The sequence below is a fragment of the Halichoerus grypus genome, chromosome 2 (assembly GCF_964656455.1).
Source record: "Halichoerus grypus chromosome 2, mHalGry1.hap1.1, whole genome shotgun sequence".
Classification (NCBI taxonomy): Eukaryota; Metazoa; Chordata; class Mammalia; order Carnivora; family Phocidae; genus Halichoerus; species Halichoerus grypus.
This window is the reverse complement of record NC_135713.1, coordinates 125,926,978-125,946,179: the sequence shown is the minus strand read 5'-3', so window position 1 is coordinate 125,946,179 and position 19,202 is coordinate 125,926,978. Positions and strand designations below refer to the sequence as shown.

The 19,202-nt window shown below is 46.7% G+C and overlaps 1 protein-coding gene across 1 annotated transcript; it reads left to right on the top strand.

Annotated features, from left to right (window-relative positions):
* Positions 1-7,027: 7,027 nt before the first annotated feature.
* IL4 (interleukin 4) lies at positions 7,028-14,881 on the top strand. The gene is made up of 4 exons (XM_036106423.2): positions 7,028-7,162; positions 7,428-7,475; positions 12,433-12,552; positions 14,789-14,881. The coding sequence occupies exons 1-4, from the start codon at positions 7,028-7,030 to the stop codon at positions 14,879-14,881; spliced, it is 396 nt and encodes a 131-aa protein (XP_035962316.1).
* Positions 14,882-19,202: the final 4,321 nt, after the last annotated feature.

Below are 19,202 nucleotides of genomic sequence, written 5' to 3'. Positions count from 1 at the left end.
TCTGAGAGCAGGAAGACTTTGTTCTGGTGGGATGGGGTAACACAATCTGGCTTCCATTTAACAGAAGCACTCGGGCTGCTGTGTGAACAACAGAACATGGGGACAAGGGATGGGAGCGGGACGACCAGTGAGGACACTCTTGTGGAAACCCAGGTGGGATAGGACAGGGGAAGAGTGGATGTGATCAGGTTCTGGAGATGTGTTATCTACATGACATACACTTATACATCATTTACATAAACACATATGACATCTGAGATCATAAATAGGTGTATATTATGTAATATATAAATGTTAAATATAGAACTTTTCTACCCATATAAGTCTTAAAACGCCTTTATCGGGGAAATTTCAAATGCATACAAAGTAACTCCACGGCCCAACTTTAAGTTAGTAACTCATGGCCAATCCAGTTCTGTCTCTATCCCCCCTGCCCCCTGCCCCCATCCACACGTCCAAGCCAGCATACCCTTCAGTGTGGATACAGTTCCAAGGCAGAGGCTTTGGTGCTGGACTGGATGGGGGCCCGGGAGGCATTTACCATGGTGTGAGCACCCTGAAGGATTGGGCTGCCATTTACTGAGCCAGGGAAGCCTGGGCTCAAGTGTGTCCCTGCTGACAAAGTACTGATCCCACGGGACCCCCCCTCACCCCCTCACAGCACACACCCCAGCAGAGTCTGCCATCCCATCGGGTGCCCCCCCACCGCACTCCAGAAGCTATCTCAGTGATGTCGTTGATTATCTCCTGTCACTAAACCCAGTGGAAACACTTCTGCCCTATCTCATCCGCCCCTGAAGAACATCTGATGCCAGTGACCACTCGCTTCTCCTCCAAGACTCTCTCGTGCCTGGGCTCCCTCCCAGCCCCCCTAGCTGCCTGCCTCCTCTCCCTCCTTCTCTCCCAGCAGCGCAGGAGTGCCATGGTCATTTCTTGTCCCCTCTCTTCCAGAGGCCCTGGGCTGGTACCGTCCTTCCCCTGGGCTTCCTCACCATCTGTCTCTACAACCCTCAGCTCATGGTCCCTCTGTCTTCCCTTGGAAACTGCAGCTCCCAAGCCAGAAACCTGGGGCCTTCTGGGTCTGCTCGCTCTTCCTCACCCCCATATTCAGCCCATCCCAAGTGAGATGATGATGGTGATGGTGATGGTGCTGGTTGGCATTCACCAGGCAACACACCAGACAGACACTGTATTTACTGCCTCAGATAATCTTCCCACACCCCTATTATTAGCCCAGTTTGACAGAGAAGCCTGGGCAGGGAAACTTCCCCAAAGTCACCCCAAGTCTGAGTGGCAGAGCTGGGACTCACAGGTAACAGGGCACGTGGCCTTCAGGGACACTGCACTGCTGGGAGTCACTCTCAGACCCGCAGCTCCAAGTGCCCCACGAAATCCGAGATCCGGGGTCCACGCCCCGCCATCCCTGCCAGCTCCCAGTTCTGAGCTTGAGCTCGTACTGATGGTGACTGCAGTGCTCCAGAAGGTTCCCCTCCCAGGCCTGGGGCTCGCTCAGTTTCTCCAGGCCCCAGAGAAGCCCTTCTGGCCTTCCATGAACTGTCCTCCTGCCCCCCCGGCTAAGGCCTACTTATTCCAATTTCTACGAAATAGCCCTCCTTTGGAGGAGCCTTACTTTCTGTCATGAATAAGCCTGGGAGGAGCTGGGAAGGGCTCTTCTGTGTGTTGTCCCACTCAGCTGATGGAAGAGGAGGGAAGAGGACAAGTGCAGGGCTCAGGGCAGGATGGGGCCACGGGGATGGCTGGTGCGGCAAGACTCCGCAGCCAGGGCCGGGAACCTGGGTTGCTCTGCTCAACCCCCACCAGTCCCTGTTCTCCAGGGAGCTGTGGACGGTGGGAGGAGGCAGACGCCCCCTTCCTGTGCCCTTGGGCTTGGGGGCGGAGCTGGGGTGTCCTCCTGGAGCACTGCTGGGGGTGTCTGGACACGGCTGAAGCAGGAGCTCTGAGACCCCTGGGCTGCAGTCTCAGCTGTGTGCTCTGGAACTCCAGATCAGCAGTGGGGGCCCCAGGGTCAGCGGCCCTTCCTGTGGGTTCTTTCTTTAGGGTCCTGGGCCCAGCCTGCTCCTCCACCCTCCCAACATTTTCATAAACACCTGCTTTTCTGCACGGAGTGCTCTCTGCATAAGGTGCCCAGGGCTATCTATGTCCTGCAGTGACTCCAGAGACCTAAGTATGAGGGCCGCCGGGCAGCAACTAATGGTGACTCTTCCAAACAAGGATAAGGCCTCAACGACTAAGGAGACACATCCAGGAGGGACATGTGTGGGGTAGTGTCCCAGGGGCAAAACCTCCACTGGCCCTGTCCAGACTCGGCTTGGCCTAACAGAGTAAGTACTACAGTCACGTGACCAAGCAAAGTTATGATTAATAACAACGACAGTAATAATAACAACAATGCTGTCACTGACAGAGCACTCACTACGTGCCAGGCACTATTCTGACAACTTAGAAACACCAACTTATTTGTTCCTCACAACAACCACATGAAGCAGGTGCCGCCATCGCCCCCACTTTACGGAGGAGGCTGAGAAAGGCGAGGAGCCAGCCCTGTCGGGAGGCCCGGCCTGCCGTGCGCCGAGGCGGCCCCCAGCATTAGCCACACCTTGGGGAGTGATGGGTGCCGAGCACTCTGCACAGAACCTCTCACGCACTTCTCGCAGGAATCTTAGGAGGGGCAGCCACATTATTCCCATGGCACAGCTGAGGAGACTGAGACCCAGAGAGAGTTAGTGAGCTGCTCATGGTCATAGAGTTGACAAGTGGTTTGTTTGCTGGACCCCAAAACCCAGTGTTCAAAACTGTTACGTTCTAGGGTCTGAAGGGAAAGCTCTGAGGCCACACAGCGGTCAGGGCTGGTTCTCGGCGCTCACGCAGGCCGAAGGGAAGGGTGTCTATGACTGACACAGCCAGAACCCCGCAGAGCGGTCACCTTCTCCCTGGGCTTTGGTGCCTGCCCGCCTGCCTTGTGTAATCACTACGCGCAAGTCCTGAAGGCTGGGAGAGGCGGGTGGTGGCTGTCCTCCTCCCGGATGAGCAGGTCCCATCTCCCGGGCCTCTGTCCAGCCAGCCACAGGCACAGCTGCCATGGGCCACATTGCAGGGACGATGGGTCCTTTTCTCCTACCCCGTAAGGGGGCCTTCTGGTCACTCCCTGATGTTCTGGAAAGTTTACCCTTCTTTCCCTGGCCTTATCTAACCACTGAAACAAAACAAAACAAAGAAGCTTTATTCTGTTTCTGAGCTACTGCCTCTTGTATTACATACTTCTTCTGATTTACATCTGTGCCCCCACAGCCTTAAACCTGGGTGTAGCCCTCAGCGAAGGCATGCACTCACAAAAACAACTGCTGAATACATGGACAGCTTTGAATCCTGCTGACCTCCCCTCCTGTCCAGCTCTCCCTCAACCCCAAAGCTCTGAGACATGTGCTCTGCACGCTGGACTTCCCTCTGGGATGTCTGCACTTCAAGGTTTTAAATTCCTCGAAAACTTGGACCTTCCCTCAGAAAGAGAGTATGCACCATTTACTTCAAATAATAGTTAATCTGGATTTGAAGTCTGTACCTATTCTAGAAGGAACTCTGTCTCCCCATCTCTGTAGTGAAGACCTCACTTACCCTAGCAAAGAAACAAATAACCCAATTAAAAAATGAGCAAAGGACCTAAATAGCCATTTTTTCAAAGAAGATATGTGAACGGCCAACAGATGCATGAAAAGATGCTCATCATCATTAATCATCAGGGAAATGCAAATCAAAACCACAATGAGATACCCCTTCACCCCTGTTAGAATGATTATTATCAAAAAGGCAAGAAGCAACAAGTGTTGATGAAGACCTGGAGAAAAAGGAACCCTTGTGCACTGTTGGTGGGAATGCAAACTGGTGCAGCCACTGTGGAAGACGGTATGAAAAATCCTCAAAAAATTAAAAATACAAGTGCCACATGATCCAGTAATTCTACTTCTGGAAATACATCCAAAGGATATGAAAACACTCCATCGAAGATATATATGAACTCCTATGTTCATAGCAGGTTTATTTACGATAGGTCAAGACATGGAAACATCCTAAGTGTCCACTGATGGATGAATGGATAGACAACTTATACACACACACACACACACACACACACACACACACGGCAATATTATTTGGCCATAAAAAGAAGGAAATCTTGCCATGTGTGAAAACATGAATAAGTATTGAAGGCATTATGCTAAGTAAAATGTTAGAGTAAGACAATACTGTATGATCTCACTTATATGTGGAATCTAAAACACACACACACACACAAAACCAAACTGATAGAAAAAGAGATGATTTGTGGTCACCATAGCGGGTAGAGGAAGGGGGATTGGATGACCGTGGTCAAAAGGTACAAACTTCCAGTTATAAGATGAATAAGTACAGGGGATGTAATATACAACATGATAACTGTAACTAACACTGCTGTATGGCATATTTGAAAATTGTTAGAGTAAATCCTAAGACTTCTCATCACAAGGGAAGAAGCATTTTTCTTTTTTTGTTGTATATAAATGAGATGATGGATGTTAACTAAACTTATTATGGTAATCATTCCACGATATATGTAAGTTAAATCGTTATGCCGTATACCTTAGACCCATACAGTGCTTATTGTCAATAATATCTCAATAAAACTGAGGGGAAAAAAAGAAATACCTATTCACAAATTTAAAAACAACAACAACAACACTGGGGCGCCTGGGTGGCTCAGTCGGTTAAATGTCTGCCTTCAGCTCAGGTCATAATCCCAGGGTCCTGGAATTGAGCCTCGCATCGGGCTCCCGGCTCGGCAAGGAGTCTGCTTCTCCCTCTCCCTCTGCATCTCTCCCTGCTTGTGTTCTCCCTCTCTCCCTCTCTCCCTGCCTCAAATGAATAAATAAATAAATCTTAAAAAAAAGAAAAATCTTATGGGCACCTGGGTGGCTCAGTTGGTTAAGTGGCCAACTCTTGATCTCAGGGTCGTGAGATCGAGCTCACGTTGGGCTCTGCACTGGGTATGGAGCCTGCTTAAGATTCTCTCTCCCCCTGTGTCTATCCCTCCTTCCACCACGTGCTCTAATAAAACAAAACAAAAGAAAACAAAACAAAAAACTTACCCAGAGAGATCTGGCCTTTGTCCCAGCTCTTGGGAGGTAACTTCTAAAACCCTAGAATAAAGAATTTGGTTGGCCTTTGTTGCCAGTTCCTGGGAAGGAGCCCAAAATCCTTGGGACTTCCCAGGTCATAAGAGTGTCCAGGCCCTGAGAGTTTATGCTAATTAGGTAACTCAGGGTGGGGACCAGGAGCCCATAGGGGTATCAAGCGCAGGGCCAATGATCCATCAATTGCACCTACAGAACAACACGCCAGTGAAACTCTGGACGCCGAAGTTCAGGTGAGCTGCCCTGCTTGGGAGGCCCCTGTGCATTGTCACACATCGAGGTGCTGGGGAGGCAGCACGTTCTGACTCGATGGGGAGAAAACAGAGGAAGCTTCATGTCTGGGACCCTCCTAGCCCTCACCTGCTGTCTGTTCTGTTGGCTCGGTGGTACTGCTATCCTTTTGCTGTAACACAGCTATGACCTTATGTATAGTGCTTTCCTGAGTTCTGTGGGTCACTCTGGCGAACTACAGAATCTGAGAAGGTAGTGTGAACTTTAGAATTTATAGCCAATTGGCCAAAAGTGAGGGCGGACTGGGAATCCTCGAAATTTGCAGCCTGTGTCTTAAGTGAGGCAGTCTCGTGGAGGCCATGCCCTTAACCTGGGAAGTATAGCGTAACTCCGCGTAGTCTGCGTCAGAAGTCATTGCTCTGAGTTTGGCAAACTCGTGCCACGGTCCAGCAGAAGGATCCAAAATATGATCACAGGGCCTTCCTCATACACTTATCTGGATCCTGTCCTTCACAGAGCACAAGGCACTGTAAAAAGATCCAAGGCGCAGGAACAACTTAGCAGGACTCTTTTCTACGTGACCTGAGAAAATCAGTAGGGAGAGGAAGGTCAGAGAGCAGGGGAAGGGAGTAGATAGGATAGAGAAGCCGAGTCTCGGGAGGAAAAAGCCGAGCGGTGCTGGGGCACAGGAATCCTGCTCCACCTGCGTGAGCAGTGGGGGTGTGAGGACCACACCGGGACCACGGGAATTAGACTAAGGCAGCAGGGCAGGTTGTGGGACATTGACAAAGACAACTGGTTTGTAAACCAGGAAGATTATAGTTCTTTTTCCTCATTAGCTGAGGATGTATTTAAGTTCCATTTACAAAGTGGTCATTCCTGAAACCTCGAGATAGACAGGGTTTGCCGAGGGCCCCTGCATTGCTAAGGACCTGTGGACCTGATGTGACCCAGACTAAGCCCCACCTGGTGGCACCAGTCTTTTGCCCAAGTCCTAAACCTGAAGGAATGGCATGCCTGAGGGCTGGGACAGGAGAGAGTCTGTGCCCATTACTTTCCTTCTACCTAGAGAAAGAGCCCCAGATCAGCTTTTCCACAAGAGGAGAGTTTCCAAGATGCCACCCATACTTGGAAGACGCCAGGCTGAAACACTATTCAAGTCAAACTTTCTTGTTATTACTCTATCTTTCCCCAGGAGGACTGCACTAAAACAAATTCGGACACCTGTGGCCTCTTCCTTCTGTGCAAACAAAAAGCCAGCAGCAACCCCAAGCTGATAAGATTAATCTAAAGAGCAAATTATGGTGTAATTTCCTATGCTGATACTTTGTAGTTAATTTTAAAAAAAGGTTTCATTTTCCTATTGGTATGATTTCACAGGAACATTTTACCTGTTTCTGTGAGGTATTTTTTCTCCTGGAAGAGAGGTGCTGATTGGCCCCAAATGACTGACAACCTGGTGTAACGAAAATTTCCAATTTCCCTCATTTTCCCTCAGTTTCAGCAATTTTAAAATCTATATATAGAGTTATCTTTGTCAGAATTGCATTGTGAGCCTCTCCTAGTAAACTGATTTGTCTCATATTGTCACTGCAAACAGAGATCTATTAATGGGTCTCACCTCCCAACTGATTCCGACTCTGGTCTGCTTACTAGCACTCACCAGCACCTTCGTCCACGGACATAACTTCAGTATTGCCATTAAAGAGATCATCAAAACGTTGAACATCCTCACAGCGAGAAACGTGAGTAAGCTATCAGGCACCATCTCTCCAGACGTTCTGGAGATGCCGTGGGTACTTCTTAGACTATGAGAGGAACATCACAGCTTCCAGAGAAGTTGGTGGTTGGTGGTTGGTGACAGACAGGGAGCAGAGCAGAGATTTCTCTGCAGGAGCTTTTTTGTCCTGAGGGCAGTTTGCTTGGTTGGAGGGAGTGACAGCTGCCCGGCAAGGGTCCCCCGGTACAGTTGGAAGTGACTCTGTCTCTTGCCCTCTCGTTCCGGGCCAGGACTCGTGCATGGAGCTGACCGTCACAGATGTCTTCGCTGCCCCAAAGGTAAGAGCTGTCCCGGGGTCTGCTTTGGCACATGAGTGACTTGGGAGAGGAAAGCCATCCACAGGTGTTTGAACAAGAAACATTTTTTTTAACAGAAAGTGAACAGACCCAAATTAACTACAAGGTGTTAGATGTTTTTAAGAATGAAAATTCTGATCTTTACTCTCAAGCATGTTTTAGTGTTTCTGGTTTCACTTGATTTAGAAGATGTATAATGGAAAGCTTGGATTTTTGTGATCCTAATTCCAAATCCTGGTCAAGGAACAGTTCCTTCTTTTCCTCCTATATCCCAGCCTAGTACCTGGAATACAGGAGGCGCTCAATAAATGCTTGTTGAAGGAGAGTTTTTCTAGCCCGCACATTTCTGAAAAACCAAATAGTGTCACAAAAAGAGATATGGAGATTACAGGTCGAGGGAGCTTTCATTTTGTCTAAGAGACTTCCTATAGCAACAGAAAAGGTATCGCCAGAGCCCCTCCTTTTCCGCAGCTGGTCACCTAACAGCCCACTGGCTCCGGGGGCGGCTCTCCGGAGACCTCCCGCTGCAATGTCCTGCCAAGCCCCTTCCAGCCCGGTCTGGAACTGCCCTGCCACATGGGGGTCCCACACATCCCTGGCCCTGGCTGCTTGGGCATCTCGCCTTTCCGCCTCCGGCACCGTCTCACCCCCGCCCCTCTATCTTTAGTGGGAGGAGACAGATTTGACAGCTGATAGTGCATTTTCTCTGACAAACATATGACTACAGCCATGTCAATAGGTTTGGGCACATCAGTTCCTGTTTTCATGGAAACACAAGACTGAGAATGAAAAACCCAAAGCTTCAATTTGCCAGTGGTCTCCTAACCGCCTGCTTTCCACGCGGCCTAGAGGGGACGGGGTGGCCGGGAGGGTAGCTGTGCAGGTTAGCACAGCGACACCCCAAAGGCCGGGCCACAGAACACCCCCGTCCTGCTTTGTGAGGAAAACTGCTCCTCAGGCTTTGTCTGGACCATCTCATCTCATTACACATTAGTTCAGGAATCTGATAGACAATACTACATAATATCGTAATATAATCAATATATATGATGTAATATTAATGCATAATGTATCATATTCTTTAATACTATATATTACATAATTTTGTCCTTTAGAATCTCATCCTGTTTCAGACTCTGTCCATCAGGAGGCTGGAAGGACTTGGAGATCTTATATACACATAGAAGCATATAATATATAAATATCATCTATTAACATTTTATATACATAAGAAATAGCCAGGAGTCCCACCTGGGCTGTGCCCTGGGTTCCCCAGATGGCACCACGCTGCCGAGAGGGTTCCATCAAAGCCAAGGGCTGGACCCCAAAGTGCCGAGCGTCTCGAAGTGACACAGCCTGTGGCATTAGCCATGGTTTTGCCGTTAACTAGCTATGTGGCCTTTGGCCACTGTCCATATCTCCTTGTGCCTCAGTTTCCACATGTGAAGATATGAAAGTGATTTTGAAAGTTGGTTGGAATCCAATTCTTGACTTAGTGGAAAGTGTTACTGTAAAATGATATAACTCTTGGTTAAAGGCAAAAACTGGTTACAGAGGAGCAGTAATTCTAAGAAGGAGGGGCGGTAGCTGGAAAAGATCCAACTCTCTGTGATTCCAGTCTGGGCCAGCTCTAGACGACCAGGCCAGTCTCATCCTTGCCGAGGCGCAGGCCGGGCCGCACCACCTTTCCGCTGTTCGTGGCCATTCTCTTCATCAGTTATCACACGGCCCCTCACCTGGGTAGACGTCTGCTGAAGCGAGTCCCCACCGTCTTCCCTCACTCCAGCCTGTCTCACAGGCCTTCCTCCAACTGCTTCTATTCCTCCTGGATTACACCAATCTCCTTCTTCCATTTTTTCTTTTCCTCCAAGATATTACAGATATTACAGAATAAGGAAAGATATTACAGAATAAGGAATATTACAGATATTACAGGATAAGGAAAGGCTGTTATTTTAAAAACCCACCAAGGTGGTATGTGGCAGGAAAAGTTACTTCTTTGTGTCCCCAAAGAAGGACACCTTTCCAAAATCCAAGACTTTGGTTATCAATTTTCTTTCTTTGGGGGATCAAGAATTCTATTATCTCCAAGTCGGGTGGGATCCTGTTCTTGGCGGTTGCTGGAAGGACAGTGCGGATCTGAGTCCTGGACTTCACAGGCAATGCCTGCCCAGTATCTCTGAAACTAAGGTGGTCTGAGAAAGAGCAAAGTGGAAAACAAGCAAGCTGGCTGGTCCGCGACGGATTTCTTGGGTAGACCATTAGTGGGAAGTATTTCCTCCTTTCCAAAGAGAGCTCAAGTCCATGATTCCTCAGAGTTCTACACCAACTCTCAAATCCTCTTTTTTTTTTTTTAAGTAGAAATAAAAGACTTTCTCATGTATAGCACTGGCCCACTAAATTTGGGCCCAGTTGGGGATAATGAGTACAACACAACAAGGACTAGACGTTTATGGCCCAATATGACGCTAGTCAAGAACCATGTTAGAAATCGAACAGCGTCTCCGCCACAGAAGCAGCCCTAGATGGTGTTCCACCCTTTGCTGATGTTCCCGTGAGTGCTGGGCTTCTTTCTAGCATAGGCCCAAGCTCCCCTTTTCAGTCTCTTTTCCTGAGCAGTCCTAAACTGCAAGGTCCACTAGGCTGTCGGAGTGTGCCCCCTGAGCTACGCAGGACACCCTCACGTGGCAAAACCTGGACAAGCAGACGCCAGCCGTCAGTCCGGGGTAGGATCCTGTAGCTGCAATTCCAATGGAACTAAAACTTTAAGGTCTTCATGAAAACTGCCTCGAGAATTAGTTCTTTTGAAGTTTCTCCATTTGATTCAAACTCTTTGCAATTCCTATTTTATCCTAACTGCCTTTAGAAAACGCTTTCAAGAGTCTGTCTAGAGGATGTTTTCCTGTATTACAGGCCATATACTCAAAACTGAGGCGGTTTAATTTCTAGGCTCCAAGCTAAAGTTTTAGAAAAGTCTCACGAGATTGTGATGAAAAAAATAAGCGAAGGGGCTCTTCTCTTTTTGGTCTTCTTGAACCTCACTGTTCTCTCCCCAGCGGCACAGCTGTCTGCCTAGATGTACATACACAGCTAGCGTGTGCCTTCCCCTTGGCTTCCCCGCCTCTGCTTCCCCACTAAGCCTCCAGAGACATGGAGACTGATGGGGGTTTCTTGACTCTCACAGCCCAGAGATACTGGTGTTGCTCTCAAATTTCCAACTACAGTCAGAGTCCAGGAGGGCTCTTGGCCGGTTCATTAAGTGCATGTCCTTCCAAAGAAAGGCCTTGCCAATGGGCCATCAAGGCCCACAGGGCAACGGGGAAGCTTTTGTAGCCTAGGGTTCTAGTACCTGAGTCTGGGTCTAGATCTTCCTGGAAAAACCCTAAAATATGAAATGCACTTTTAGAATTTAGCCTAAAGAAATAGATAAACACAAAGATTTACACAGATGACTCAATGCCACTTTATTTTACAGAAGCAAAAAACTGCAATGGTAGGGTATTACCCGATTATGGTACAAACATGCTGTAGGCTTCCATGCAGCTCTCAATCCCATGTTCTTATATACTACTGAATGACTTAACGCTTGTACTATGTATTGTGTAAAAAGCCTACAAAACAGTATCAACAGTTGGTTTAAAAAAAGTATTTTTAAAAATGGGAAGATATTTATCAAGATATCAACAGTTATCTCTGGCTGGTGGGATTCAGTGAATGCATTTTTGCTGAATATATATTACCTTTACAGTAAACATATATTACCTTAATAATCAGAAAAAATATGCAAGAACTTTAAAAACTGCCCTGACAGTACTTCTCATCTAAATCCCCTGGTGGTTTACGTTAATGTACATTGTGATTCAGGATTTCTGGGGGCAGGCGTGCGGTTCTGCATTTCTAACAAGCTCCCAGGTGATGTCCATGCTGCTGCTTCCTGGACCACACTTTGGGTGGCAAGGGACTAATGCATGTCCTCGCAAAGGCTGGAGACAGCTTGATCTGAGCTGGATCAGGCTCAAGCTAAGGCTGCTCTCCACACTCCATGCTTTTCATTCTTCAGTGCAAAGTGAGAAGACATACCAGGCCTGATTCAGACAGAGTCTCGATCCCTCTGCCAGGTTCCCAAAAAGAGCTATTTTCCCACCTGTACATTCCCTCATCTAAGGCCCAAACGTCCCCAGGAAGAGCCATGTGGCCAGACCCGCATCTGGGCTGCAGCATTCCACGGAGTTCTGGCGCTGCACCTCCTAGGCCAAAGGCCTCTTCCAGAAGCTGTGTCCACAGCCCAGCTCAATTGCACCCTCTCCCAGAAGCTCCCTCTGATCTCTCGCCTAGCCGTGATCTTGGCACACCTCTCCAGCTACATGGGCAGATGTCTCATCTCCTCACGTGGACCCTGAGCTTTGCACACACTGCCATCTCTCAGGGAGTGGGCTAAATGGAGAGTGCGGCCCAAAGCACCAGTGTCCCGGCCACAGGATGGGCAGTCATTTATTCAACAAGCTTGTAGGATTTCCAGGGAAACCTGGACTTTAAAATCTTACAGCAATGAGACAGAGCACAATCTGACGACAAGCTCATGTAGGCTTACATGGTGGAGAGAAACGGACATAGATCACGGGCAGAGACAGATGGCTCTAGACTCAAATCCCCACTCTGTCATTTACTTAGCTGAGTGTCTTTACTCAGGTAGCCTTTCAGCAAAATTATCCAAGGGAAAAGAGAAGTTTGCTGCATTTGTAGGTAATTGGAAGAGGTTGTTTATTGGGACCAGCAGCCTTCATTCACATGAAAGGAATATCTGAATACCTGATCCAGAGTTGAGCAAACTCACTTTCTCCACTTGTCCTCCTGAAAAGAAGCAATCACAAGGAAAACTGTCTCTCCCATGTTCAAAACAGAGGTAGCGCATGGCTAACTGTGGCATTTCTCTTTCTAGAACACAACTGAAAAAGAAATCTGCAGAGCTACAACTGTGCTTCAGCAGCTCTCTACACACAATTGCTCCAACAGACTCCTCAAAGGACTTCACAGGAACCTCAGGAAAATGGCAAACATGGTAAGCTGGATCATGCCGACCACTTGGCTCTTGACGGACAGCAGCCTGACTCCTAACCGTTCCTCCTTAAGAGTCGTAATACCCTTGATTAATCAACCCATTCATTCACTCAGCAAATATTTGTTGAGGCTCTATGAGTGCAAGGTGATGTTCTAGGCACTGGGGATACAGTGCCTGCTCTCACAGAATGTTCTAGTGGGGGAGTCAGAAAAGCAAACAAACATGAAATATTATGTCCAATAGTGATAAGTGCTATGAAGAAAAATAAAGGAATAAAGAATATAGGGTCATGAGGGAAAGGGCTGACAGTTGGTGACATCATCTGAGCAAATATTTGAATTAAGTGAAGGAGCAGGCTATATGACTAACTGGGGAAAGAACATTCCAGGCAGAGGAAATAGCTGTGCAAAGGCCCTGAGGTAGAAATGAGGTTCACGTGTTCAAAGATCAGTAGGAAAGCCAGGGTGGCTGGATCAGATTGAGCAAAGGGGATTTTTAGTAGATCACACATGGTCTCTGGATTCTACCCCAAGTATGGCAGGATTCACCCACAGGGTTTTGAGCGGAACAGAGACTACATGATTTAAAATGATCACTCTGGCTGCTGTGTGGTAAATAAACTGACGAGGGCTAAGCAGGGAAACAAGCTGCCCTACTGGGAGGCCATCACAGTAATCCAAGTTGGAGGTAATAGTGGTTTCAACAGACTGGGAGCAATAGAGGTTGTTAGATTTGGGATATAACTAAAAATAGAGCCAGAAGACCCACTGTGAGGGGTGAGGGAATGAGTAAAAGATGGCCTCTTGGTTCCTAGCCTGAGTCTTCTGGGAGATGGTTGGTGCCTAGAAAACTGGGCACAAAGCAAGGCTGGAGGTTGAGCACATGATTAAGAGTTCAATTTATCAATACTAAATTTGAGGTACCTCTTGGATAGCCAAGTGGAGATGCTGAGATTGTAGGAAAAGTCTGAGGCTTTGGGGAGAGGTCAGAACTCGTGATATAAAATGAAGAGTCCTCAGAAAGATGTTATTGAAAGTCCTAGATCTGAATGACATAGAGAGATCCAAGGACTGAGCCCAGAAGCACTCTCACAGAGGTCAGGAAAAGAGGTCCAGCAAAAGAGACTGAGAAGTAGCCAGTGAAGTAGGAGGAAACCAAAGAATGTGTGGTGCCCCAGGCAGCAAGTGAAGAAACTCTTAATAAGGAGAGATCCAATGTGTCAAACGTACTGGAAGGTCAAGTCAGATGAAGATGAGAATGGCCACTGGATCTGGAATGAGAGCCTGACTGGAGTGGGTTCCACAGAGAATGCCGGAGGGCAGTGAGTACAGGAAACTCTTTTGAGGTGTTTTGCTATTAGACTGCAGAGAAATGGAACAAGAGACGAAGGGTACAAGTGAGTAAGGGAAGTTCTTTCGAGGTGGGGCATATATCCAGTATGTTAATACACCAGCAGGAATGATCCAGCGGAGAGGGGAGAATTGATAGTGTGGGAAAGAGGAAGAGCCCAGAATAGATGTTATCTAGTGTCAAGTGGAGGAACTGGGGACAGTCATCCCCTTGCTGGGCGTGTCACCTGATTTTTAAGGGAAGGTAAAGGAATAAGGGAACTGACACTACACTTGTTCTCTGTTTTAATCCTTTTAATTATCCTATAAAGCAGGCACAATTGTCCCCATTTACCAAGGGAGGAAACTGTTAGCTTTTATAAATGAAGCAGTTTGTCCTAAGCAATGTAATTAATAAGTTGACAGAGCTGAGGTCCAGACTGAAGCAGTGACCTGGGGTAGGTACCTGAAATTCTTTCCACCCGAGGTGCTGTCAAGCTGGAGGGTTGCTGGTTATGGGCAGGGGGTGAATGGAATGAACCTCTCTCTCCGCAGTCCAGGTGGCCACGCAGAAGGCCCAGTATGGCAGCAGGCAGGTCTGAGCCTCCCCCGCATGTTACACCCCTAAGCGGCACCTAGCTGTGGCACACCTCTCCAGAGTCTGCGGCACCCCCCAGAGGTACACAGTTAGTAACCATTTCTAGGAGTTTATTAGCATGCACAGAAGACCAGCAAACCGTGCTGGCCTCGTGGCAGAGACAGACTCCCAGTCAGACTAGACCGGAGGCCCTGTTTGGAAAGAACTGTTCGGGTGGCGTGTGCCAGAGGAGGCCTGACTCAAGTGGGCAGGCATGAAAGACAGACTCAGTGACTCAGCAATGCAAGCTAATGAAATATGTCTTTTGCAGACCTGTTCGGTGAATGAAGTCAAGAAGAGTACACTGAAAGACTTCTTGGAAAGGCTAAAAGCGATCATGCAAAGGAAATACTACAGGCATTGAAGCTGAATATTTTAATTTATGAGTTTTTAATAGCTTTATTTTAAAAATATTTATATATTTATAACATTATAAAATAAAGTATATGCAGAATCTAACAGCATGGTGTCACTTCAATGGCACTGGCTATATTTACTGGACAACTTTTAGGGAAACCAATTTAATTTACTAAGAGACTAAAATTGGTATAAAAGTAAAAGAAGAAAAACGGTTCCCCTCTCAAGGAGGTCCCTTCCAGAGGGGGATGTAAGGCACAAAATGATTAAAGAATACAAGGCCAACGCAAGATGTACATGATAGGAGAGCGTGCAGAGTGGGTCCATGAGTACTACTAACCACCAACTAATCCTGAATAAAAAAAGGTGTTAACTGGATGCTTAGACAATCCTCCCCCCAGCCCACAGCTGTCACACTGAGTCGGGGCGGCAGGGGACGGAACTCCAGCACACTACATGGCTCTGCCCTGAACAATATTTAAAGTCCTGATAATGTAAATTCCCTTGATTTTCAAGTCTTAGAACTAACCAACCAACAAAGCACGGACGACTTAGTTGTAATTAGAGAACAGACTGTGAATGCTACCAACCTGATGATACAAAAGGTAGAGCTGCCTCTTCTGGGGATGGGGCCCGTAGGCGTCCAGAACGGTCCAGCATTGGACAGGCCAGCCTCGGCTGTCCCGCAATACAGCCTCTACCAAAACTAGGCTGTCCCGAACCCCTGGTAATTGAATCGTTTACCTTTATACCAAGAAGGTTGGGAAAGCACCAACATCTGCGTGCGGTGTGGGCCCAGGCCGGCTTCGAGGAGCTCGAGCGGTGAGACCTAAAGTCCCTATGAGATTGTGTGAAATGAAATAAGCACGTCAGCAGGGCCTATGGTGGTTCCGTGTGTTAAGTGTGCTTGTGACAGGATCAAGTGTGCTTTACTTATCGAGGAGCAGAAAATCGTTGTCAAAGGGAGGAAGGCACAAGCACAGAATCAGAAAGCTAAATTAAAACAATAAAGCTTTTTTGAGTAATAAAAAAAATCAAAAGGCTTAAAAAAAAAAGTACAGCTGAAAATGGTTGAGAGATAAAAGCAGAAGGGAAGAAAGGTAGGGCACTAATACTCCCAGCTCACTTGGGGAAGGGATTAGTTGAATAATACTGTCTAAGGATGATGGAATAAGAACGAGAGATTTAAGTATTCAAAACTACACAGGTAATACAAGGCCTACAAATAATTTACTATAAAAAAATTTGGAAGGGGTAGGATAAATGAGGTAAACCCTCACTTTTCAAAAGGGAAATTAACACATACTACCCAACGCTGGAGAATCAAAAACTAGTTGGCAAGAGTGGTCATTAGATGATGCTGTAGCTGGGGATGGGAACATGGGAGCTAACTGTCCTACTCTGCTTTTATGCACGTTTTTAAGTTTTCATTAAAAAAGTGGGGGGAAAAACCCATAGTGAGTGAATTGAGAAATCTTTGTTTTGGAATTATGCTAGTAGCCACCATAAAAACTAGAAACAAAAAAGGGAAGGTGGTTTGTTGAGAATAGGACTTGGAATAAGGACCGGTGAAAGCAAGACAGAAGACTGTTGGCTTTCCATGTTAAGTCTGTGACCATGTGCATAAATGAGAAAATGTTTTTAAAAACTAAAGAACTAAAGTTAAAAAGACAGACAATAACAAATATTGGCAAAGATGTGGAAAAGTTGGAACTCTCATATATCGCCAGTGTGATAGGGAAATGGTACAGCCACTTCGGAAAATAGTGGGACAGTTTCTCAAAAGGTTAAACACAGTTACTATACGACCCAGCAATTTTAATCCTAGGTATCTACCCAAGAAAACTGAAACATGTCCACACAAAAATCTCTACACCAACGTTCATCACAGCATTATCCATAATAGCAAAAAAGTAGAAACAACCCAAATGTCAATCAACTGATCAAAGAATAAACAAACTACGGTATTCCTATGCAACAAAATACTACTTGGCAGTAAAAAGAAAGGAAGTACCGATATACGCTACAGTATGGATGAATCTTGCAAACACTAGGCTAAGTGAAAGAAGTCAGACACTAAAGACTATATACGGGGGTGCCTGGGTGGCTCAGTCATTACGTGTCTGCCTTCGGCTCAGGTCATGGTCCCAGGGTCCTGGGATCGAGCCCCACATCGGGCTCCCTGCTCAGCGGGAAGCCTGCTTCTCCCTCTCCCACTCCCCCTGCTTGTGTTCCCTCTCTCGCTGTGTCTGTCAAATAAATAAACAAAATATATATATATATTTTTAAAGATTTTATTTATTTGACAGAGAGAGACACAGCGAGAGAGGGAACACAAGCAGGGGGAGTGGGAGAGGGAGAAGCAGGCTTCCCGCTGAGCAGGGAGCCCAACGCGGGGCTCGATCCCAGGACCCTGGGACCATGACCTGAGCCGAAGGCAGACGCTTAACGACTGAGCCACCCAGGCGCCCCCAAAATATTTTTTTTAAAAAGGCTATATATGGTATGATTCCATTTATATGAAATGTCCAGAAGAGGTAAATCAATAGAGGGCAAAAGTGGATCAACAGTAGCCAAACTATGGGAAAAGCCCAGTTTCCATCGACTGATGAATGGATAAAGATGGGGTGTGTGTGTGTGTGTGTGTGTGTGTGTGTGTGTGTGAGATGGAATATTACTCAGCCATCAAAAAGAATGAAATCTTGCCATTTGCAATGATGTGGTTGGAGCTAGAGTGTATCATGCTAAGCAAAGTAAGTCAGTCAGAGAAAGAAAAATACCATACAATTTTACTCATATGTGGAATTTAGGAAACAAAACAGATGAACATAAGGGAAGGGAAAAAAAGAGGGAAGCAACTCATAAGAGACTCTTAACTACAGAGAACAAACTGAGGGTTGATGGAGGGGCTGGGAGTGGGGAGTGGACCAGATGGGTGATGGGCATTGAGGAAGGCACTCGTTGTGATGAGCACCACGTGCTGTAAGTGATGAATCACTAAGCTGTACTCCTGGAACCATATTACACTATATGTTAACTGTAATTTAAATAAAAATTTGGAGGAAAAACAACACAGGTAAAAAGTAGAATACTGGTTGCCAGGGGCTGGGGGGCTGGAACAATAGGGAGCGACTCCTAATGAACACAGGGCTTCTTTTAGGAGAGAGGAAAATGTTCTCATAGTAGATAGTGGTAACAGTTGTGTAACTCTGTGCATATACTAAAAACTACTGAATTGCATACTTGAGAAAGATGAATTTGATAGTATATGAGTATACTTACAGTATGTGTCTTAATAAAGCTGTTATTTTTTTTAATTAAAAGGGTAAACAAAAACAGTGGCAAGTTGTTGAAACTTGCCTTTTGAAGCCATGCTCTCTGCAAGAATATGCATCTAGTAACAGTGAATGAGCACTCGCGTTTCATCCTCGCTTACACGTATGTGACAAAAATTAATACTAGTACTAAAATTATACCAAAACATGTAACATCTTTTTAACCCTTTCAAAATAAGGGAACAAATCAAAAGCTTAAAGTCTCACCCTGACCACAGCCAGTTTCACCCTGCCCACATAAAATACCAGCATGCCAAGGGCAGCAAGTAACTAAGAGAGTCATGGAGCCTTCTAAGGCCGTGCTGAAAACTTTAGTTTCCTTTCTTCTTTGATTGAGACTCATTTGCATTCAATGGCTAATGTGAGCTGTAGTCTGCCACAGGATATGAGTTGTGGGTTTTATTTGTGTACGAGGCCAGGATGGTAAGAGGAAAGATTGTTGGGAAGAAAGATTTAGAAGGGGCCATCGGAAGGACAGGTGGGCTCCAGGCAGGCCTGTCATAAACTTAGTTTCGATGGTTAAGATGCAACTAACATTTCTATTTACTTCCGGACGGGTGGTTCTGGGCTCTGCATGGAAACACCCAATAATGAGCCCTTGAGTTTACCCTGAGAGCGAGAGCATATGAGCTGAGGACACACATAAAAAGAATAAGTGAAGAAACGGGGATTAAGTGAAAGGTGAGACAGTTGTCATTTAAGCTCATTCACTTAGGAAACTGAGCAGCAGCCAACGCTTCAGGGGGAAGGGGACAGACGTGCCTCTGCCTGACCCGAGCGACACACGACAGACAGAGTCTCAACCGCTCCCTCCCGGCCATCAGCCATCTGCACCCTTTTGCCGATGAATGTATTGTATCTCCGGCATTAGTAGCTAAGAAAACACTTACTGAATAAATGAACGAAAGAAAACATGTTTCACTCAAATCTATGGTTGAATGTCTTTTATTGAAGCATGGGGGGGAGGGGCTCCTGTTGCTACTGGCTGGTCCA

Excerpts from the sequence above, each read along its gene's own strand:
- IL4 (XM_036106423.2), top strand. The coding sequence starts at position 7,028 with ATGGGTCTCACCTCCCAACTGATTCCGACTCTGGTCTGCTTACTAGCA. Across the intron at positions 7,163-7,427 it reads ACATCCTCACAGCGAGAAAC|GACTCGTGCATGGAGCTGAC; the intron begins GTGAGTAAGCTA and ends GTTCCGGGCCAG. Across the intron at positions 12,553-14,788 it reads TCAGGAAAATGGCAAACATG|ACCTGTTCGGTGAATGAAGT; the intron begins GTAAGCTGGATC and ends TGTCTTTTGCAG.